This window comes from Piliocolobus tephrosceles, chromosome X (genome assembly GCF_002776525.5).
Source record: "Piliocolobus tephrosceles isolate RC106 chromosome X, ASM277652v3, whole genome shotgun sequence".
Taxonomy (NCBI): Eukaryota; Metazoa; Chordata; class Mammalia; order Primates; family Cercopithecidae; genus Piliocolobus; species Piliocolobus tephrosceles.
This window is the reverse complement of record NC_045455.1, coordinates 36,509,367-36,533,651: the sequence shown is the minus strand read 5'-3', so window position 1 is coordinate 36,533,651 and position 24,285 is coordinate 36,509,367. Positions and strand designations below refer to the sequence as shown.

The following is a 24,285-nucleotide window of genomic DNA, read 5'->3' as shown; positions in this document are numbered from 1 at the left end:
ACCATCGATGCTAGGAAGAAACTGCATCAACTAACAAGCAAAATAACCAGCTAACATATTAATGACAGGACCAAGTTCACACATAACAATATTAACCCTAAATGTAGATAGGCTAAATGTTCCAATTAAAAGACACAGACTGGCAAATTGGATAAAGAGTCAAGATCCAACAGTGTGCTGTATTCGGGAGACCCATCTCATGTGCAGAGATACACATAGGCTCAAAATAAAGGGATGGAGGAAGATCTACCAAGCAAATGGAAAAAAAAAAAAAAAAAAAAAGCAGGAGTTGCAATACTAGTCTCTGATAAAACAGACTTTAAGCCAGCAAAGATCAAAAGAGACAAAGAAGGCCATCACATAATGGTAAACGGATCAATTCAACAAGAAGAGCTAATTATCTTAAACATATATGCATCCAATACAGGAGCACCCAGATTCATAAAGGAAGTCCTTAGAGACCTACAAAGAGACTTAGACTCCCACACAATAGTAAGAGGAGACTTTAACACCCCACTTTCAACATTAGACAGATTAATGAGACAGAAAGTTAACAAGGATATCCAGGATGTGAACTCAGCTCTGCACCAAGTGGACCTAAGAGGCATCTGTAGAAATTTCCACCCCAAATCAACAGAAAATGTATTGTTCTTAGCACCACATCACACTTATTCCAAAATTGACCACATAGTTGGAAGTAAAGCACTCCTCAGCAAATGTAAAAGAACAGAAATTATAACAAACTGTCTCTCAGACCACAGTGCAATCAAATTAGAACTCAGGATTAAGAAACTCACTCAAAATCACTCAACTACATGGAAACTGAACAATCTGCTCCTAAATGACTACTGGGTACATAACAAAATGAAGGCAGAAATAAAGATGTTCTTTGAAACCAATGAGAACAAAGATACAACATACCAGAATCTCTGGGACACATTTAAAGCAGTGTGTAGAGGGAAATTTATAGCACTAAATGCCCACAAGAGAAAGCTGGAAAGATCTAAAATTGACACTCTAACATCACAACTAAAAGAACTGGAGAAGCAAGAGCAAACACATTAAAAAGCTAGCAGAAGGCAAGAAATAACTAAGATCAGAGCAGAACTGAAGGAGATAGACACACAAAAAACCCTCCAAAAAATCAATGAATCCAGGAGTTGGTTTTTTGAAAAAATCAACAAAATTGACAGACCGCTAGCAAGACTAATAAAGAAGAAAAGAGAGAAGAATCAAATAGACGCAATAAAAAATGATAAAGGGGATATCACCACCAACCCCACAGAAATACAAACTACCATCAGAGAATACTATAAACACCTCTACACAAATCAACTAGAAAACCTAGAAGTGGATAAATTCCTGGACAATACACCCTCCCAAGACTAAACCAGGAAGAAGCTGAATCCCTGAATAGACCAATAACAGGCTCTGAAATTGAGGCAATAATTAATAGCCTACCAACCAAAAAAAGTCCAGCACCAGACAGATTCACAGCCGAATTCTACCAGAGGTACAAAGAGGAGCTGGTACCATTCCTTCTGAAACTATCCCAATGAATAGAAAAAGAGGGAAATCTCCCTAACTCATTTTATGAGGCCAGCATCATCCTGATACCAAAGCCTGGCTGAGACACAACCAAAAAAAAGAGAATTTTAGACCAATATCCCTGATGAATATCGATGTAAAAATCCTCAATAAAATACTGGCAAACCGAATCCAGCAGCACATCAAAAAGCTTATTCACCATAATCAATTTGGCTTCATCCCTGAGATGCAAGGCTGGTTCAGCATATGCAAATAAATAAATGTAATCCAGCATATAAACAGAACCAAAGACAAAAACCACATGATTATCTCAATAGATGCAGAAGAGGCCTTCGACAAAATTCAACAGCCCTTTATGCTAAAAACTCTCAGTAAACTAGGTATTGATGGGATGGAATCAAAATAGTAAGAGGTATTTATGACAAACTCACAGCCAGTATCATACTGAATGGGCAAAAACTGGAAGCATTCCCTTTGAAAACAGGCACAAAACAGGGATGCCCTCTCTCACCACTCCTATTCAACATAGTGTTGGAAGTTCTGGCCAGGGCAATCAGGCAGGAGAAAGAAATAAAGCATATTCAGTTAGGAAAAGAGGAAGTCAAATTGTCCCTGTTTGTAGATGACATGATTTCATATTTAGAAAACCCCATGGTCTCAGCCCAAAATCTCCTTAAGCTGATAAGCAACTTCAGTGAAGTCTCAGGATACAAAATTAATGTGCAAACATCACAAGCATTCCTATACACCAATAACAGACAAACAGAGAGTCAAATCATGAATGAACTCCCATTCACAATTGCTTCAAAGAGAATAAAATACCTAGGAATCCAACTTACAAGGGATGTGAAGGACCTCTTCAAGGAGAACTACAAACCACTGCTCAACGAAATAAAAGAGGACACAAACAAATGGAAGAACATTCCATGCTTATGGATAGGAAGAATCAATATCGTGAAAATGGCCGTACTGCCCAAGGTAATTTATAGATTCAATGCCATCCTCATCAAGCTACCAATGACTTTCTTCACAGAATTGGAGAAAACTACTTTAAAGTTCATATGGAACCAAAAAAGAGCCTGCACGGACAAGACAATCCTAAGTCAAAAGAACAAAGCTGGAGGCATATCGCTACCTGACTTCAAACTATGCTACAAGGCTACAGTAACCAAAACAGCATGGTACTGGTACCAAAACAGAGATGTAGACCAATGGAACAGAACATAGCCCTCAGAAATAATACCACACATCTATAACCATCTGATCTTTAACAAACCTGACAAAAACAAGCAATGGGGAAAGGATTCCCTATTTAATAAATGGTGCTGGGAAAACTGGCTAGCCATATGTAGAAAGCTGAAACTGGATCCCTTCCCTACACCTTATACAAAAAATTAATTCAAGATGGATTAAAGACTTAAATGTGAGACCTAAAACCACAGAAGCCCTAGAAGAAAACCTAGGCTATACCATTCAGGACATAGGCATGGGCAAGGATTCCATGTCTAAAACACCAAAAGCAGTGGCAACAAAAGCCAAAATTGACAAATGGGATCTCATTAAACTAAAGAGCTTCTGCACAGCAAAAGAAACTACCATCAGAGTGAACAGGCAACCTACAGAATGGGAGAAAACTTTTACAATCTACCCATCTGACAAAGGGCTAATATCCAGAATCTACAAAGAACTTAAACAAATTTACAAGAAAAAATCAAACAACCCCATTAAAAAGTGGGCAAAAGATATGAACAGACACTCCTCAAAAGAAGACATTTATGCAGCCAACAGACACATGAAAAAATGCTCATCATCACTGGCCATCAGAGAAACACAAATCAAAACCACAATGAGATACCATCTCACACAAGATAGAATGGCAATGAAAGTTAGAATGGCAATGAAAAAATCAGGAAACAACAGGTGCTGGAGAGGATGTGGAGAAATAGGAACACTTTTACACTGTTGGTGGGACTGTAAACTAGTTCAACCATTGTGGAAGACAGTGTGGCGATTCCTCAAGGATCTAGAACTAGAAATACCATTTGACCCAGCCATCCCATTACTGGGTATGTACCCAAAGGATTATAAATCATGCTGCTATAAAGACACATGCACATGTATGTTTATTGTGGCACTATTCACAATCGCAAAGACTTGGAACCAACCCAAATGTCCATCAATGATAGATTGGATTAAGACAATGTGGCACATATACACCATGGAATACTATGCAGCCATAAAAAGGATGAGTTCATGTCCTTCGTAGAGACATGGATGAAGCTGGAAACCATCATTCTGAGCAAACTATCGCAAAGACAGAAAACCAAACACTTCATGTTCTCACTCACAGGTGGGAATTGAACCAGGAGAACACTTGGACACAGAATGGGGATCATCACACACCAGGGCTTATTGTGGGGTGAGGGGAGGGGTGAGGGATAGCATTAGGACAAATACCTAATGTAAATGATGAGTTAACGGGTGCAGCACACCAACGTGGCACATGTATACATATGTAACAAATCTGCACGTTGTGCACATGTACCCTAGAACTTAGAGTATAATAATAATAATTTTAAAAAAGCAAGCAGGCAAAACAAAACAACCACCTTCCAGGGTTACCAACGGCTTCCTTATCCTAAATTCCAAGGTATATTTTATGTTTCGTTGTCTTACTTTGCAATCCTTGATACTGTTTGTCATTCCCTCATTCCTAAAGCCATTTTATTTTTTTTTTTACTTTGGCCTCTTTAACTCCCTTTCCTGTTTTCTTCCTACCTCTTTGACTGCCCCTTCTACTTCTCCTTTGCAGAATGAGCCTACACTACCTAGATTAAATGGAGAGCTGCCCATTCTCTATTTGATCTCTAGAGAGTCTAATTCTTAACTATCAGTTAAATTTAGATTTCCATATCGATATTTCTCAAATTTTATGTCTTTGCACTGCAGCCACACTGGCCTTTCAGCTCTTCAAATGCATCATATTTGGTCCCCCTATATTTTTGCACAAACTGTTCATTCTATCAAGAATATACTCCCCATCTAGTAACTCTTTTTCAGTTTTCAGATCTCAACTGAACTTTTTATAAGAAGCCTTTTCTCACATCATCCTAGGTCAGGTTCATTTGCCTTGCACTCCCATAACACTGTCTCTTTCCTTCAGAGTGTTTAATTTACAGTTACGAGTTTTTTCTGTCTCCTCCCGTTTCGGATGATTTCAACCTTCCTGATCTATGGTGAAAGCAGAGACAGCAAAGCAAACATTAGTTGTTTTCATTGTCATCCACCTTTTTGAGGTAGGTGAGATCTGCCATTTCTTAGTCTAGAGTCTCTTTTAGTTAGCAATACTGGTGGAAGTTTAAAAGAAGCAACATGCATGTGGCACTTACTGGCACTGGTTGCAGTGAAACAATTGAGAGAAATGAGTCTGCAGTGCCTCCAGAAACTCTCAGGTGAGCACACTCAATTTATTCCTTTTCTATATCTCCAATTCTTGCTTTCCCAAGTTCATTCTTAATAGGGAGCACATATCCCTCCAGGGCATTTCTGCATGTCCAATATGTTGCTAGTTAGATGTTATTCTGCCTTTGATTACTTTTTTTCTCTTTTCCAAATTAAACTTTTTGAGATATTTTAAATTCACAAAGATGTAAGCAATAACATACAGAGATCCCATGTGTCCTTTTCCATATATCCCCCAATAGTGTTGTCATGTAAAACTGTAGTCCAATATCACATCCAAAATACTGACAGTGATACAGTCAAGATACAGAATGTTTCCATCACCATAACGATCCCTCATGTGGCCCTTCTACAATCCCACCTACTTCCTTCCCACCCCCACCACCTTCATAACCCCTAGCAACCACGAGTCTGTTTCTCACTTGCGTAATTGATTTCTGTGTGTTTATCTTTTTTGGTTTTGGAGTTTTTGCTGTTTTTTGAGACAAGGTCTCACTGTGTCGTCCAGGATGGAGTGCAGTGGTGCCATCATGGCTCACTACAACCTCTGTTTCCTGGACTCAAGCGATCCTCCTACCTCATCCTCCCAAGTAGCTGGGATCACAGGAATGTTCCACCACACCCAGGTAGTTTTTGTAGTTTTTTGGTAGAGGCGGTGTAAGGAACATGGAAGTACTTTGGTCAAGGATAGGCCGAGCTAAATATCCAGAGTGACTCAGCGAGTCTAGAGTGCAGGTGTGTAACTTCACTTGTTATCATAACCACATAGACATAACAGAAAGGAGTTCACCACCATAGCCATAACATAGGGAAGGTTCATCACTTGGCTCTATGCCACTATTGTCAGTAAAAGGTATAATTGCCCTGTTGACACTGTGTAGGCACACTGGCACCCAGAGAAAGAGAGAGAGCCAAAGCTGTCCGTCTTTGCAGACAGATAGAGAGGAGCCAGGACACAGCTCGGCCTGCTCGTGCCCAAAGAGAGAGAGTTTAGCTGCTGACCCCGAAGGCAAGGGAGAGAGAGCTGCCTGCACAGCTCTGTGTGGGGGCCGCCTGACTAAGCAGCCGAGACAGGGAGGAGAGAGCTGTTTATGAAAGCTGCTGAATAAAATCATCTTTCACCTGTCTATGGTTCCCCAAGTGTTCTTTCTGCTCATCTACCCACTCCACTCCAGCATGGGCTGGAACCTGACCCTGGGCATGACATTTGGCATAGTCATGAAACTGACAGACAGGGTTTCATTATGTTGCTCAGGCTGGTCTTGAACTCCTATACTCAAGCAGTCTGCCCACCTCAGTCTCCCCAAGTGCTGGGATTACAGGCATGAGCCACTGTGCCTGACCTGTATGTTTATCTTTTATCCTGGAAACTTACTGAGCTTACTTGTTTTACATATTGGATTTTGTATGTAAACAATGTTATCTGCAAATAGGGAGTTTTAATGTTTTAACTCTTCCTTTCCAATCTCTATTTTTTCTTTTTGCTTTTTATCACATTAGCTACAATTTCCAACACTATGTTAATTAACAGATGTAAAAGCAGACTTCTCTGCCTTGTTTCCTATCAGAGGGAAGTAATTTAGTCATTCATCATTAATGAACATTAGCAGTAGCTTTTTTGTAGGTGCTTTTTATCAAGATGAAGTAGTTACCATCTAATTTCTAATTTCCTAAGTTTTATCATTTCTGTATCACAAACACTGAATTTTGTCAAGTGCTTCTTCTCTGATTGATATAATCATGTGATTTACTTTTATTCAGCCTGATAATACAGTAGTCAATTCTAAAATATTAAACCAGATTTCTATCTCTGGAATAACCCTCATTTGGTCTTTAAAAAGTATTGCTAAATTCTACTTGCTAACATTTTGCTAAAGATTTTCACATCTATATTCATAAGGATATTGGCCTGTAGTTTTCTCAGTTGTGTCTCTGGTTTTGGCAACAGAATAATTCCAGCTTCACAAAATGAAGTATTCTCTCCTTTTCTATTTTCTGGAAGAGATTGTATAGAATTAGTGTTAATTCTTCTTTAAATATTTGGTAGAATTCTCCAGTAATTCTTCCATCCCCAGACACTCTGTTATTAGCATGTAGCATGACCCAGGCATGGGGATTTTAAAAATCTCCCCGGGTGATTATACTTTGCAGTGTGGGAACCACTACCTTATTATATAGAGTGAATATGGCTAAATAATAATTTCATCTGTGCTTACCTTGTCTGCCTTGGTAGCCTACAATCCTAAGGCAGGACCAGGTCAACTTTTTTTTTTTTTTTTTTTTTTGAGCATGGATTGATTCATCAACTGATTGAATATTAGGCCCTTATGTGCTTATGATTACCAGTGTTAACAGATAATTACTGTATTGGATTGGAATTTCTTTTTGGGGGAGATTCAAAATTATAAACTCATCTTCCCTAATGGTTGTACGTCCTTCACACTTTTAAAAAACAAAGGTGGGGGACCGGGCGCAGTGGCTCACGTCTGTAATCCCAGCACTTTGGGAGGCCGAGGCGGGCGGATCACGAGGTCAGGAGATCGAGATCATCCTGGCTAACACCGTGAAACCCCGTCTCTACTAAAAATACAAAAACAATTAGCCGGGCAGGGTGGCGGGCGCCTATAGTTCAAGCTACTGGGGAGGCTGAGGCAGGAGAATGGCGTGAACCCGGGAGGCGGAGCTTGTAGTGAGCTGAGATGGCACCACTGCACTCCAGCCTGGGCGACAGAGTGAGACTCCGTCTCAAACAAACAAACAAACACAAAGGTGGGATGAGAGTTTGATGAGGGCTATATTGGAGACAGAGTACAACATACCAAAATTTGGGGATTCAAATGTGGTAGAGAACATTGGTTTTCAGTATTTTAAAAACGATGGATCCCTTACATCAAATGAAACCTGACATAGAATCCCAATACAAGACCAGAGACTCTGGTCAAATCTTAGGTAAGAACCTTTCTCTCCCTCCCCCAACCCTTCTTAGGGCCATAAAATCTGGAGGCATGCTGTGGTCAACCACAGTTACATCTCCATACAGGAAGGCCCTATGTACACACACTGGGAAAACTGCCAGGTACAACTGGGCAAGAGTGGTCACAGGTAAAGTTATGTAAACATAGCATAGAAAAATCTTGGAATGTTGAACCTTGACATTAGGTCGCAGGGTATGGTTATGCCCTTATGTGATAATATAAATTGTGCTGCTTTTCCGGCAGGAAAGAAAAAAAGGGGTACCTTAGTACCCACTCAGGTTGCTGATCATTACCTCTACTTTGAGGGCTCCCCCAGGAGCAACACGAAAGACCTTGAACAGATGTGCTCTTGGATGCACCCTTTTCTAGGAAGTTTTAATGTCACTTGATGATCAATAAACTTTATCAGTTGGAGAAGCAGCCAAACTGGACTACTTGCTTCCAGGCAGATTATAACCTAAAACAGAACTTTCACAAATGCAGGATTAAATTTGTCACCCATTTTCCTCTTCCCGTCTATGATACCTTAGATGGCTCTATTTTGTAAGCATCCCAAATTAAGGATTCTCTCTGCTTCACTGGAGATCTTGACAAAGCAAAAAAGCCCCTTCTTCTTTCCATTAACCAAAATGGTTGTTTAGGATTCTATACGATTTTTAATATATGTAGTCTTCATTTTAGTATGACAAATGACACATGAGGGCTCATGATTAATAATCAGATCAGTAATCAAGAATATTTTTTGCCAAGAGTTGCCTTTTTGATTTTTTTGAAATTATATCAGACATAACCACTGTTAAGTGCCAGTCTCCTTCCTAACATTCCTTAATTTCTGCTGCTGATAAAAAATGTAAAATTGGAACATTATATATTCAACTACTTTGACAATTTCTAACTCCAACATTATAAACATATAATTTTTAAGTATTTCTTAACATTTCCAATTTGAAAATACAGGAAATTTGTCAAGTCTGAAGTCATAGATAATAACTTTCAAAAACTGGTTTGAAATGTCCTTGACATTATGAATATTCACCTGTATTTCCAGACAGATTTGGTTTATGTATCTCGGGGATAAATAAAAAACATTTTAACACTAAAAGTCAAAAAATGTCAAAGACTTCAAAGGCTTTGTTGTCACTTGTACTTTTTCTTCTTAAAAATCAGAAGTATGAAATGGTCTTTTTATTAACCTATGTCCTAAATTCAAAATCCCCCACATACACTGCATACTAATCAGTTTCATGATTCAGAGCTCCGAATACAAAATGTACTACTGCTTCAGTAACACACATCTTAAGATTTATAAAGTGAAACAAAGACTGAGAATTTAAGAAAACTGTCAATAGTATTGCAAACCCTTGAATATTCAAAGTAATGTCATTATGTGTACAAAATGTTCTCATTTCCACTTGAATAAAAATACGACCAGTATATGAATAGCTAACGAAAATATTCATGGTTTGCAGGAAACTTTCTTTCCAATGAAGTGAATTATGGTTTCAAAAATGAACAGGACGCCGCTGCTTACACCTGTAATCCCAGCACTTTGGGAAGCTGAGGCAGGCAGATTATGTGAGCTGGAGTTCGAGACTAGTCTGGGAAATACATACAGCAAACCGTCTCCACAAGAAACACAAAAATGAGACAGGCGTGCTGGTGCGTGCCTATAGTCCCAGCTACTTGGAAAACCGAAACAGGGCTGCCTAAGCCCAGGGAGGTCAAGGTTGCAGCAAGCCGCGATCAGCCACTGCACTTGAACTTGGGCTACAGAATAACACCCTGCCTCAAAAGAAAAAAAAAAAAAAAAAAAAGCCTTTTCTGTTTATGACAAAAAAAAAAGGAAAAACATTATCTAGTTTTCTTTTGATAGTCCAATTGATGCTTTATTTGTATCAGTATGAAGTTCATGGGGGAAAACACAAATTGCTTTTCTGGAGAAAAGGCGTTTGGAGTGTTGATTAAAAATATGGGGACGTCTTTGAGTTTTTATTTGGCGGTTCTGTGAATTCTCACAGTAAATATAGTATGAGAAATGAAAATTCCAATCCTGCTTCTGGCACTTATTTTACCTTATTTAATAAAAATAAAGATTATCTCCCATATCTTTCAATAGATACTCATGATGAGACTATCAAAAGTTTCTTGACAACTTATAAAACATCTGTAGTTTCAAGAAAAAAAAAATCTGCTATGGTATACAAAATGTTGGCAATTATATATTGTGTAAAATATCCATACTAGTGTCACTACTACAGCAGAGCTTAACTACTGTATTAGGCATAATTTGGTTTCTGTTATGAAAATGGAATAAATTCAGTAAGTTCTAACACATTTCAGAAAAAATAACTTATGCTGTTAACAAAGCAAAATTATTGCTTAGGTATTTATACATACCTACTTTGTAAAGGAAAATGCAAAATGTATCACGAGTTTTAAAAACTATATATATTGACCATGAAGTTGAGAATATATTATGAATAATCAAAGGCATGATGTTCACAGCATTGCTTATACTAAAAAGTGGAGAGGTTAAGTTCCCAAAATGGTAATTGATTCATTACATTGATTCATCTTCAAATAATGGAGGGACCATTAAAAATAGTATCAATATCATAAGGGAAAAAAGGTTACAAGGCAGTAAAAATTATTTCATTTTTAAAATGTCTGGAGATCATTTATAAATGACAGACTATCATATTACCTCCACACTTTTAAAAATGTTTAGCTTCTCCACAATATTATATGATTTAAAAAAAAGATTAAAGGACAAATTCATTCATTGTGCAGAAATACTTTTCAGGTAAGTGAAGGCTGACAACATGCTTAATCTGCAACTACTCCACGGGGGTGGCCATACGTGTTTGTGTGCATATACACAAACACGTAACTTTTTAAAATAATTGTACCATTATTAACCAAAGTCCTCTACTTCACTAGATCTCTTTTAACTAGACTTTTATCAAATTTGTGATCTGTAGATGAGAATGTATTTTCCTGCAGCAGCAGTGTCACGTTACCACGTTACAGATGACAGAAAATACATATGCGATGAAAATTGAAATAATTCATCATTCAATAAACTATTAAATATGAAATGAACATGCTGAATGATGGAAAAGCAGGCCAAATCAGATCGGGGGAAAAATGGTCCAGATGAACTGTGGAAATTACAGAAGTTCTGAAAACTTTGAACAGCTTTGCAAATTGACATTATAAGCACTTTGTGTCTAACTGCACTTCAGGAACCATGGCATTCCTTCTTTAACATCAGAATAGTATTTTTACACTTATCACTTACAATAAGAATTTTTTGGCTGCCAAGCGGAATAAGGAGAAAAACTTCCAAGCAGTAAAGGAGTCAGGAATTAGGGGGAAGGGTCATGAGGATTTGTGTATGTGTGAAAGGAGGAGACATTAAGCCAGTGACATATTGGTGCCAAAATTGACTTAATACAACTTAAAATGGAGAGTAAAGAGGGGAAGAGGAAATGTAGAGTCATTTCTTTGTATAAACATTCTCAGAATTCTCAATAATGTAATGCCTAATGAATGCAATTTTTTTCCAGTATAAATTAATATAACTGATGCAAGATGTAGGACAATTTTAAAACATTAACTGTTTTTAGTAAGACTTTTATTTTAAAAATTTTCAAAATATAAAAATAATAAATATGGATTTAACAAAACATAATTCAACTATAAATAATAAAAATGTTGACAACCCCACATAAACATTTAATACTATAAACATTCTAAGCATACAAGAGTAGTTTTCTAGTTCAAGTTTTATCTTTTTTCAGTTCAAGTTGTATTATCACTTTAAAAAAATAAACAAAAAAGCTGCTACAGCTTAACCAATTGCTTTCGCTCCACTCAAAGAGCAGGGAAATTTTTTCCCCATGCCAACACACATTCATGAAATGGGATACTTATGGGCACAGGTATTTAAAACTGGAACAATCCAGTCTCCAAACAAGAAGACTCCTTTGGTGTTTTTCAATTCAACAGTCCACAGACATTGCGTTAAAATAAACCACTTATTAGAAGAAATCTTGTGCCAGACAGTATGTTCTGAAGTAGCATCACACCCAAAACAGGTTTAACCTTCTGAGAATGAAAAACAGGCATCCATGAATGCTTTGCTGATACTTAAAACATTCTATCATGTGAACATTCATTAAGGTGCTGGAAGGAAATCATGGGGACAAAACAAAAAACTCGACACATCAATGCAAAAACCTACAATGCAATAATACATCTCTTTACAACTCATCAAATGTTCTGTGAATATTTAAGAATCACTATGCCTCCTCTAGAGTGATGGATATGGGAATTTAAAGCAAAGCAGGATTATGTATTTTAGTATTACAAAAGTTTTTCATTTGAAATAAGGGAAAACCAGTCACGCTGAATGAGTTTTTGAATTCTAGCCAAATTAACTGCCTTCCTCTTAACAATTTTCTTTTTGGGAAGCTGGGCACAAGTAAGTATAAGAAGATCATTCTGCATCATATTCTTAAATTACGATGTGTTTCTAATGGGCTGAGCTCTTTATCCACACATCAGAGACCACTTTTATAATTATGCTGCTGCTACATTATCATAAATCACAAGCAATCAGATTAAAACCTAGCAGAGTCTGAACAATGGGTTCAAAAATGATATTGAAAGGTTTTATAGCACCAATGACTTTTTCCTAAGACACTTGAGGGGCCTGTATCATTTTAAAGTATGATTTATCTTGTAAACAAGACCAAAAATATTCAGTTGATCTGTATTTTGAGCATAAATATTTATAAACTCTATTTAAAAAAAAATACAGCATGACTAGAGCAGCTTAATAGTGTAAAATCTAAGTATATTGAAAAATATAAAGATATATAAAAGGCTTTCATTATGCAATCATGCAGAGGAAACTGCTTCGTTCAATTACACAAAAGTGATTCTGTACAGTTATCTACAATAGCTCCATGAGAATCCTACTTAGGAAAATAACGAAAACCTTATCTTTAATTAATCAACATATGGGGATTTTAAATATGTAACTGACTAGATCTCACAGCAATTTTCAAAAAGCGCAGTGATCTTCGTGAGAGTCATCTTGACTTCTGATTCTCAACGGTATCTTCAATTTTGTTTTGCTTTGTTTTTAATTTTAAAAGCAAACAATGAAAAACCAAACCCAACCAACCAAAAACACCAGGATGACAAAGCTGCAGGTAGTGGCATGTGGTCCATATCCATTAAGCAATCAACACTGTTAACACCTAGTGTCTTCAGACAATGGTCTTTACCCTAGCAGTAAGCCACTGTAGTAGGGCAGAAAATTCTTTGTTCAAAATTAAAAATACTCAACTATTTTGGGAAAATATTTATGAACACCCTATGGCTAGTTTGTAAATGTGAACCAAAAGTCTTAACAATTTAAAAAAAAAAAAAAAAAAAAAAAAAGCGCCTTGTAAGCTACCAGGTCCTTAAAATATTAGAAGACTTTCTAATTGATGTATTTTCTTTAACCAAGCCTAAAATTAACCACGCTGTGTCCAATGTGGATCAAAACAGATAATTTACATTATGACTGATGTGTTTATTACATTCTTTTTATTTTTCATGACAAATGCAATGCATACTCAAGAGGAAAAAAAATTTGCAGAATATTCAGCTTTGCACCAAAAAAAAAAAGTGATAAAGGTAGTATGACTGGATAAAAATAAAAACGAGAGTGAATAAAAATCAGTGTAAATTGGACTTTTCTAATATAGCTACTACCAAGTATAGCTTTCAACTTTTTAAATGCCTCCTGAGAATCTATGAAGGAATACTCAGAAACTAAGTGAAAACATTTCTTATGGTGCCCATTATAGAAAGGATATTGTGGGTACATATTTAGGATGAGATTTAATCATATTCTTTATAAGTAATTCTAAGCCATATTAAGCCGTACTGCTTATAAATAATTTGGACATACACTTCTTAAAATGGGTAAAAACTAGTCTTTACCAATTTTAGGCACACGATACTATTTCCTCTTGCTTTAAAGGTCATCTTTGATGTCTTGATTGAAAAGTCCAAAAAATGTGAAAAAATTATGTTAAGACATACAATAAGTTTTAAAAGACTTGTAATCCACAGATTATCATTTGTCACTTGGAAGAAAATTATTTTCTTTGTTGGCTCTGTAGAGTTAAGAATTTTTTAAAAAATATTTGGGTAAATGACCTTGGCAACATCATCAGAAAGTACAGTCAGAAGAAATGCACAAGCTGTTACAGTACATAAAAAAGTACTTTATCATCTATTCAAAATTATTTTAAGTGGCTATCCTACTCCCAGAAATACATCTTAAGATCCCCCCAAAATTAAAACCAAACTCATGTTTAACTTTTTAATTCATTTTCATTTTAAATTGTTCATGCTAATGAACACAGTAGTATATGGCTTTACAGATTTCCTAGACACAATCCTCAATTTGGCTCAGACTGAATATATGTCATCCAAGAGAACTTTTTCATTCCTTCTTAAGGTGTTTAAAAAATAAATGGCTATAAAGTACAGGGAGAAAACATTTAAGAATAAGGTCAGAGCACACATTCAGATACACTTTGAACTCAGATGTACTCTTAGAGAACTGTAAAGATAAAATGCTAATTATAGTACATGTAAACATCTGTTCAAATTGATAAAGAGTGAACATAAAATAACAGGATGATATTATTGTAACAGTCGTCTCCAGACAGGAACTGGTCTTGCTCTTGCAGTCACAAAGCTAAGGGAATTCAGGCAATGATGATCTCTCTCTGCTGGAAAAAGAGAAGACTATTAAAAAAAAACTTTGAAAACAGCAAATAAATCTAAAACTTGAATGACATCATAAATTGACCTCCAACTTTTCTAAACATTAAAAAAATCTATTTGAGAAAGAAATCAAAATCAAAGTTGCAGGAAGGCTAAAATGATTTTAACAAAACCTCTCTGCATCATGCTTCCTTCAAACATTAGGCTGCAAAAGATCACAGCATACAACATATCTATGGTCTAAAATTTTCATTAGAAAAACTAGTAACTGATATGGAAAATTTTCACACAGATGTGGGTAGGCAAATAAATTTTAAGAAATCATGAACAAATTCCAAGACTTTGTAAATGAAAATGAAAAGAGAAACAATTTTCTTAAGGTTTCCCAAAGATTTCAAAGTAATTGCAAGATACATCTAATTTTCTTAAACTCCATATGATAATCACTTCATTTGTTAATCACATTATATGAAGTAAAAGTATACTAAGCACAAAGGCCCACAGTAAAAATAAAAGGAATACATGGAAATCAGACAGTGCCTGGTATATAAGGAGAGGCTTACTTTGGATGATGGGAAAATGAGTAGATGGATGAAATAAACAGTGAGGGAGGAATTTAGGAATTTAGGAAGCAGCAAGTATAAAAAGTAGATACAAAAAAAAGTAGAATTTTAAAATGCTTTTAATTACATTAAGTAACAAGCACATAATATGGATAAACGGCAAGAAAGTTATTACCAAATTAGGTGTTTTTCTACTAAGCAAGTTTGATGTTTTTCATTAGCAATTATTGGGAATGGCAGTCATGTTCACCAGTTTCTTTCCTAGGATTTTTAGGTAGCAACTTTGGAAGATTATCTGTTGTCATCTGATAGGTATATAATGATCAGAAAGGAAAAATTTAAACACTGCTCTTCTCTAAAGTCCTGTATACATACCTTTGAGCAACTAGCCAGTTCAAGAAGTTAACAGGAACAAGGTAGTTCCTGAGATCTGGGAAAAGGAAATTTTCTTCTTGTCTTACAAATATTGTACACTAGTAATTTAATTATGCATTAAATTTTCATTTGTAATGTATAGTATTTTATAAGAACTAGAAAAGCCCCGAGAGAAAGACCAAAAAGTTAACTAAGCCAGAATTTCACGCAGGAAATTTTTGTTTTAAAAGGCTAATACAGACTTTTGTAAGTGGGGCGGGGTGTGTCTGTGTGTGTGTGTGTGTTGGGTGGAGCTTACAAAATTGATATAAATTCTAGAAGAACTAAAACTAGTTTTCTATCATTAGTCTACATTGTAAGGGGGAAAAGAAAGGAAACATTGATAAAGTTTGCTTCATACTCTAAAATAGCCAGTGATATTTCAACATACCAAATAAGCAACTGTTGCTTCCTTTTTGAACCCTTATAGGCAACGGTGAGTGTTCCAAGTAAGTAAGAGTGGATAGAGTCCCCCAAAATCAGTTCTAGTAAGAAGACATTTCTTTCCATTAAACTTAGCCACACTTTCTATAGGAAATCAGCTAAAACAGTGAAGTCCTGTCTTTAAACTATTAGTTGTCATACTTAATCAAGTCACAATAAAACAAAAGCTATGGAATATTCTCCCATTCCTGCAACATGTTTTCATCGAATGCTTGGGTATCAGTTAAATATAAAATTTAATTTGATATGTTACAATTATCCAGTAACATTTAAAACAACACTGCTTAAGTAGAGACACAAAATATTGGGTGAAATATGTAAAACGACAACTCAACCATCCCTTGAAATAATCCTAATCAATCTTTTAACCAGTAATACACAATGTTCCTCAATTTTTTCCTATAGGATGAGGTGACCTACATTGCTGTCCTCAATCCTTTTCCAACTCCCAAATCAGTCTGCAGCCCAGGTCTATACTAAAGCAAAATAATCTGTTAGGAGAGCTGCAGAATTAAAAAAATGTGTTTCTAGTTTTAGGTAGCATATTGTTTTGTTTTGTTTTTTTTTTTTAAAGAATAAACTGAGATGGAAAGGAGAATTTAAATCCATACTGGTGAGAGAACTGACTGTATGTGCACTACTAGCAAGTACTTCTACTTTAAAACTCTGAATTTAGACAGAAAATGAAAAGTTACAATTGGGAAAAGGAAGTGCTAGTGAATACAGAAGTTCATCTCTATTTTATAGGCTGAAAGTGATTTGTGCTGGCAAATGCAAGCATGTAAGAACACTATACACAAAATTGTACCAAGAGGCATCATATAAATTATCATAACCAAATCCAAGTTGCTTCCAATGATAAAATGATAGAAAACAACGACGACAACAGGGAGAACTGGCTTATATTAAATTGTTTTGTATCAAACACTAATACAGTACCAGGGAAACTACAGATGTAAAAGGGACCTTAGAGATCATCTAGTCCAACTCTTTTTACTTTACAGACAAGGAAACAACCCTGGATAAGGCAAGAGACTTGCCTAAGGCCACAGAGTTAAGTTGCAGAACTGGGACCAAAAGCTAAATCTCTTATAAACCTTGTCTAGTATTCTAAACTAGGTCACCTTTGGATATAAAAATTAGTGGGATGGACTAGACTGGTGACTCTTAGTATTTCTAATCATACACACTGACAGAAACGAAAAGTGTATTTTACCTCTGAAACAGACTACAACATTTATTACCCCAAAATATTAATGCCTTACTAAATGTTGTGGAAACTCCACGAAGTCTACATATGTGTATACCTCCATCAGTACTTGTTACCCCACCAGTGACAAACCTGAACTGTATCAATTGCTTAGTAAAATGCTCCCAGTGACTGAGGATATCTTCAAGAGATTTTTGGAAAATTGATAAGAATTAACAAGGGAGGTATTTGTCACTCTATGATTGGATATTTAAATATGCATTCATTCATTCATTAATTCATCCAACAAACATTTGAGTGCCCACTATAAGCCTGGCTTTGTGATAAGCACTAGAGATAAAATGATGAATAAGACATGGTCCACCTTCCTAGAGGAGCTTGTAATCTAGTGGGGAAGACAGACATAAACCAGATAAATTATATTACAATGTAAGTACTGTAACAGAGATATGAACAAAGTGCTGTATTAAAAGGGAGGGTATAAGTATGAACTGGCGAATGACCAAGTAGAATGTCTACTAATTTTGTGCAGTACCTTTGAGGCAAGAACTACCATATTTACTATAAACACAATCTCATGTTCCACTCCATCAATAATTAGGAAAGCAGCAACAACATAGAGTTAAAAAAAAAAAAAAAAAAAAAAAAAAAGTTGGCACTGAAATCAGAATATTTGAACTCAAATCTATTTTCACCCACTAGCTATGACTGGGCAAATCATCCCATCTCTATTAGCCTAAGTTTCCTTATCTGTAAAATGGAAATTAATAACTCCTTCCTAAGTTTTAAATGAGAACATATGAAAGTACATGTAGAGTACTAGTATTTATAAACAAGTAAAATATTCAGTAGCAACTTAATACTAAGTAATATTTATAATTAAGATCATAGTAATACTATGATGATATAACTGTAAACCTAATTAATGTTCGTAAGATTTAATCTCCATTCTTTGGGACCACATTGAAACATATTTGTCTTCTGATTCATTAAAAGCAACATGGCTTAAAATATTTTAAGTTCTAGGTTACTTGGAAATTTTAGGCTAGGAAAACAGATTAGCTATTCATGGACTGAAATAAACAGAATATGTATTTTCAGTTACATTATAAGGGAATTTTTAAATTTTTGAAATATCAGGCTAAAACATACTAATCAAATTATAAAGCCAAAAATCAGCATGGAGATTTAACTGGCCTTTGAAAGATTTACTTTCTTTATAATACCTGTTTGGTGTAAAGAGAAGAAACGTGAGCCTCTGCCAATTTGGCACCTTTCACGACTACTAAAAAGAAAAGAAAACAAACTTACCTAATGAATCAGAATAGCACATAGTCAACATACAAGAAACTACATAAAAATAGATCTTTGATTTAAATATGTAAGTAAAAATAGTGACTTTTTGAGCAGTCACTATTTTGACAACTGAAATCTGATTTTGAAATTTTAAATATAAACGTATACACAAATTTCAAGGCAAAGCATTTCTATGAAATAGTGTTACCATCAAGAAAATACACACAACTTCAACCCCAATTAGTGGGGTATGGGGAAGAAGAAAAAGAACAGCATCCTTAAGTTACTCCACTGGCAGAAGACTATGGTGGTGGTGGAACAACAGCTTTTGACTGTGAGGACCCCAATATGGAAGAAAGTAATTTTTTAAATGTGATTTTTTTAATATTATCACTATCATCTCAAGAGAGGCAGAAACACTTGCAATCGAAATGAATTTTAAAATATAAATATGTAATCTCCCACCCCCATTCTACAAAGAATGCATTCATTTCCTGGAAACCGCTGTATCAACTTGCAATGATCATGTTCATTTGCAAAATAAATCCACTTAAAAAAATCACAGTATTGTTGCAAACGTCAAAGATTTTTATACAAGTATAGGAAGTACACACTTAAAATATCAGACTGGAACACTTACCAAACAGTGTTTTCCTAAAGTAGTATCTATAGTACATTTCTTTATTCATTTATCTTCAAATGGTCAAGTTTTCTTTCATACATCCAAAATGTAATGTGATGTTTTCTTATTCACCAAATGTTAGCTCTACTTGTAGTCTGGTTCCAAACTAATCAGCCTGCTTTTTAAGACATTTGTTGAAAATTTATAGGATCAAACCAAACTCAAGTGGTATAATTTTTAAACATTGGATTGTACATTATTGTAAGGGTACCAGTAACCATTATTATTAAGAATAAATTAGTGATTATAGCTCCTTTTGTGATAATTGGGGGGAAGGGTAGATCACCATCTGGAATGGTCTATTTTAAGTTTTTTCTTTTGTTTTTTCTTTTCTTTTCTTTTCTTTTTTTAAATCAAGGAACATTGTCTTGGCTTTTTTTTTTTTTTTTTTTTTGTCATTGCTTTTTTCTTTTCTTTTCTTTTTTTTTTTAAGAGACCATTCCACTTTATTATAACATCCGGATGCATAAGGACTCATGTAAAGCAGTCATACACCATTATCATTAAAACCCATATGGTAAAATACATACACAGTCCAACAAAAGGCTAATACATAGTAAAGCCTAAGCATACTACTATGTAATATATAATACATAACTTGGAGACTTTATAGTTAGAGTACTATGTTATCTATTCAGTTTTGAAAACATTCATTAAGATTTTAAATGCAAATTCATTCCTTATTTGGAATAAAACAAAATCCTCTAAGTTATAACAAGTATTGGTCATAAGTTTTCAGACCTATTCATTAAATTACAAAGAACCCAAAGAATTCTGTAATGTCCAGTAGAAGTATGTAATAAAAACATTGCATATGTTTCTAGTGTGATGTCTTTAGCAATTGTTTACTGAAATAAAATGCAAACATCAATCTTTCAAAATACAAGATCAGAAGGTAGTTTTCTTCTTTTTTGTCTATTTGTGAAATCCATCTTCATCACATTTTACCAAAAATTGTTTTTACAAATATGTAAAAGTACATTAGATAATACTAATGAAACACAGGTAGAGTTCTAGCATTATGTAGATCAATGATCAGTCAAATCATCTTCTCCAAGAACGAGATTCATTGTCCTCTTCTTCTTCATCATCATCTTGAAGTAATGAGTCATCCACCAAAGACTCTTCCTGAAACTTTAGGTTAAAATGTATTTAGGAATTTACCCAAAAAAAAAGAAAAGAAAAAAAAGGTGACACTTTTAAATACTGATCTCTCTCAACAGAGTTGAATACAAAAGGCATTTTTATAGCTAGAACATTCACAAAACAAGGAAAAGCGACATTTAACCACTCAATGGTTTCTCTATATGATCTATTCTATTGTTTGCATGAAACACACTAAACAAATTATCAAATTAAGCCTTTGTACATGCCATTTTTTCCTGCCTCTCTTTAGCAAATTACACCATCTTCTGTAACTTTAAAATATTGGTCAAACTTTTTTAAAAAGGAAAACAGTAAGTTTTCTCTCATTTACCCTCCTAACCTTGAATACTAAAATCAACCAATGACTTGTATAAAATTCTACCAGGATTTATATTTATATTTATTTTCTGCTGTATGCAACAAACATTTTCTATTATTGCATTCCTTTCTTTTCCCCATTCCCTTCATAAACACTTCTCAGACTGCTATTTCAAACTTTTCAAAATACCTAATACCAGGAGCTCTCCTGCTTTTCTCCCCATTCAATTCAAACTCATGGAAGGACAAAGGTATAATCTAAAATATAAAATGACAAATCATGTATATGAGTTTCAAAATATACATTTTTATTCTTGCATTTGACTATGGATATGTATAACAGCCTTGAAATGCTCTTCAAACAAAATGAAGTGCCACTGTGAAGGTAAAACATGGAATCATTTAGTTTCCCCACCTTACCTTTATTTCTTAAGTTAAACTTTCTCCTAAAGTTTATTTGGTGATTAAATAAGAGTTGCTTACTTTTAAGTTTTTGCTTTCAAAGGGCTCTACCACTTCACTGGCCCATACCTTTTAGCCATCAGACTAATTGCTGTTACTCAAAGAAAAATGCACACTTCCATTTTTCCTGATGCTTATCCCTCCATCTAAAATACCTCTCAATTATATTCCCAGCTCCAGTTCTAGATTATGAAAGCTATTTTATTGCTTAGGGCCCAGTTCCACTGTCAATACCTCCTTTAAAATTTTCCAGGATGGAAACAATCACTCCTTCCTCTGAGTTTCCAGAGCATGTTGTTCAAATCTTTATTCAGCGTTATCAGTCTGACTTTTATTGTAACTAGTTTCTTATGTGTCTGCCACCACCCCCGCTTTTCAGATTATAAGCTCCTTGATGATAGATAGGGACCGTGTCTTATTCATTTTTGTGCCTATGACAGTATCTACCATATAACAGGCATTCATTCTAATGACTAAAATGATATATGAATTAAAATAAAGGAAAGCTGAAATGTTAATAAAGCAACTGAGAATAGATTACCCTAAAACTTAAGATATTACAAGATTTCCTGTGGATAAAAAGCTAATAAATTATTGTCTCTAAGGGTAAATAAAAATGGAGTATATATATGATTTTCATATATTCTTTTTGAATTAGCAATCCACAGTTCTTCTCATTATCCAGAAAATTTAAAGTTGTTTGCATTTATCTGATATCCCCCTGCCTGGACTATGGGTCAGGAATAAAAGTTTTATGTTAAATTCACAGCCACAAAAATCACATTTTATATAAAAGCTATGAATGATTAAGGGTAAAAATAAGTGGAAAAAAGAAATGACATACTTCTTCTTCATCAGGCTCAACTTCTTCTGTTTCAACAGCTGAAATATTAGTTACTGGTTTATTCCATGCCAGTTTTAGATCTTGCCCTTTGAAACGAGCTCCATGAACTGCAGCCTAAAATGATTAAAAATATTGGAATATAAGACATTAAAAATTTCTGAAGAAAGAAAATTTCATAGTGCCTAACATTAAAATTAAAATAGCTAAAGACAGCTGAAGATGGCTATCTACCCGTTTGCTTTTTATTTACTATTCAATTTACTATTACAATTTACATTTTACTTTTTATGGTTATTTACTCCTACAATCAGACTAGTAATTGCAAATCCTTTTAAAAAGAAAATAAGGATAATTCCTCATAAAATAGAGCTATTTCACTACTGGCCAATATTTGACTAAAAGAAATATGTCTACATGTTTATAACACAATGGCGATTGCTGTTTAAGATGACAATCCCAAGGTACTTCAAGATCCTAGTTTTAGTGTCTGAATCAATGTCTAAATTAGGATCAATATGCTAAATATATATTATTTCATTTTAATTACTGTTCATTTACAAATGGTATATAGTAATTATTAATCTTTAATAAATAATATTTTGCATGTGTACATTATTTTCAAATTACATCAAATGACCAACTACCATGAAATGTTTATTGTAAAACTAATATGAAATATAAGTGTCTCCATGAAAGGAAAAAAAAAAAACCCTCTGAACTTTTCTATTGAAAAAGTTTTTCCTACCAAGCTTTCATAACTGAATATAAAACATGAACTTACAAAACAGTCATGTCTAAGTACTTGTTATACTAAGTGGCTGGTTTGGAAACTGCATTCAAATTAGAGTAACATGAACTAAGGTAAATCCAGTGTTAGCAACATACTGCAAATAACTTATACTTACATGAGATTTATAATATAATCTCAAAGTACAGCATAATGTGAAATGTAGAAGCAATTACATATTCAATGATATTTGACATAAGTTGTGTGGTATTAAAATCCCCAGGTATAAATTTTAAATCTACACATATAGATTTATGATAAATTTTAAAGTTTTCATGTCTATTAAAATGCTGGTCAGGAGTATTTTTGTCACAATGTCATACAACTAGAATTTTTTTAAAAAGTACTTACATATATTTCAATTCCAGGACAAGTTGCAATTTTTTGAAGCTATCACTATTACATTAAAATGTTTCATATTACTATAAGGCATTCCAACTGTTTAATGCAAAATACCTACTCATAAAACTCATCCTTACACTCAGCTAAAAAAATTCACCTAAAAAGCAAAGTTACTGACATTTTAAAAAATAAGTTATTGACAAAAATTTCTGATGATCTAACTTTACACATCTGCAAAAAGCTCCTCAAATCTATAAGATGAGCCTAAAACTTTCTAAAGTTTCAACTTTAATTACAAGATGATTTTCAAAGTTTTTATTAACATTGCTCCATTACAAACTTGAGAATCAGGCTGTGTAAATTTTGAAAGAACTGAGTTTTTGCTTTCTGAAGATGTAAATTTACTCAGGAAAGCTAAGAACTTCTGATGTTATCAGAAACATATTCCATAATTATACTTTTTGATAAAACTATGTTTTTATATTAGAAAAGTTCAAGAAACCAATATTTCAGGTAAGTGCAACACAAAATTTTTAAAGTTTAAATGATTCCTTCTGCAACCCACCCATTTTATTTTTTACAAAGATTCAAAATTTCAGGCCACATAATGTAAAAAAGCACAGTTCATGATTATCCCTAGCCCTAGAAGATAACCACTATTCTGTGAGGAATCTGGAGTTAAATCCTACATATATTTTTCTATACACATACTAAAAGAACTTCTGTATACAGTATGTATGATATGTATATGGAAACATACTGGTTTATAACTTCATGGTTAAATTATTAACCCAATTCTTTTTATAAATATCTCTCAATGTCCATACCAACAAATCAGTCACTTTTCTTGAATGGCCATATATAGTATATATTTAGCGTAACTAAAGCAGTTTCTACGGATATGAACAATCTTGTGTATTTGTACATCTTGTGTGACTTTCTATTAGAAGCGAAATATTTCTTGACTTTTTTCACAATCTGTGCTGCTTGCATT

General features: G+C 34.4%; 1 protein-coding gene across 9 annotated transcripts in view; it reads right to left on the bottom strand.

Annotated features, from left to right (window-relative positions):
- Nucleotides 1–11,605: 11,605 nt before the first annotated feature.
- Nucleotides 11,606–24,285, bottom strand: part of RBM26 (RNA binding motif protein 26) — a 95,905-nt gene continuing 83,225 nt past the window's right edge. For 7 of the 9 annotated variants that reach the window (XM_023185837.2, XM_023185849.2, XM_023185857.2 and 4 more), the window contains exons 20-23: nt 22,163–22,276; nt 19,351–20,526; nt 18,641–18,699; nt 11,606–14,788 (exon numbers count right to left, since the gene is read on the bottom strand). In XM_023185837.2, coding sequence (XP_023041605.1) covers nt 20,437–20,526; nt 22,163–22,276 — 204 coding nt within the window. In that variant the 3' untranslated portion in view covers nt 11,606–14,788; nt 18,641–18,699; nt 19,351–20,436. The remainder of the gene's footprint in view (nt 14,789–18,640; nt 18,700–19,350; nt 20,527–22,162; nt 22,277–24,285) is intronic. The other 2 variants (XM_023185844.2, XM_023185895.2) reach the window with 2 other exon arrangements.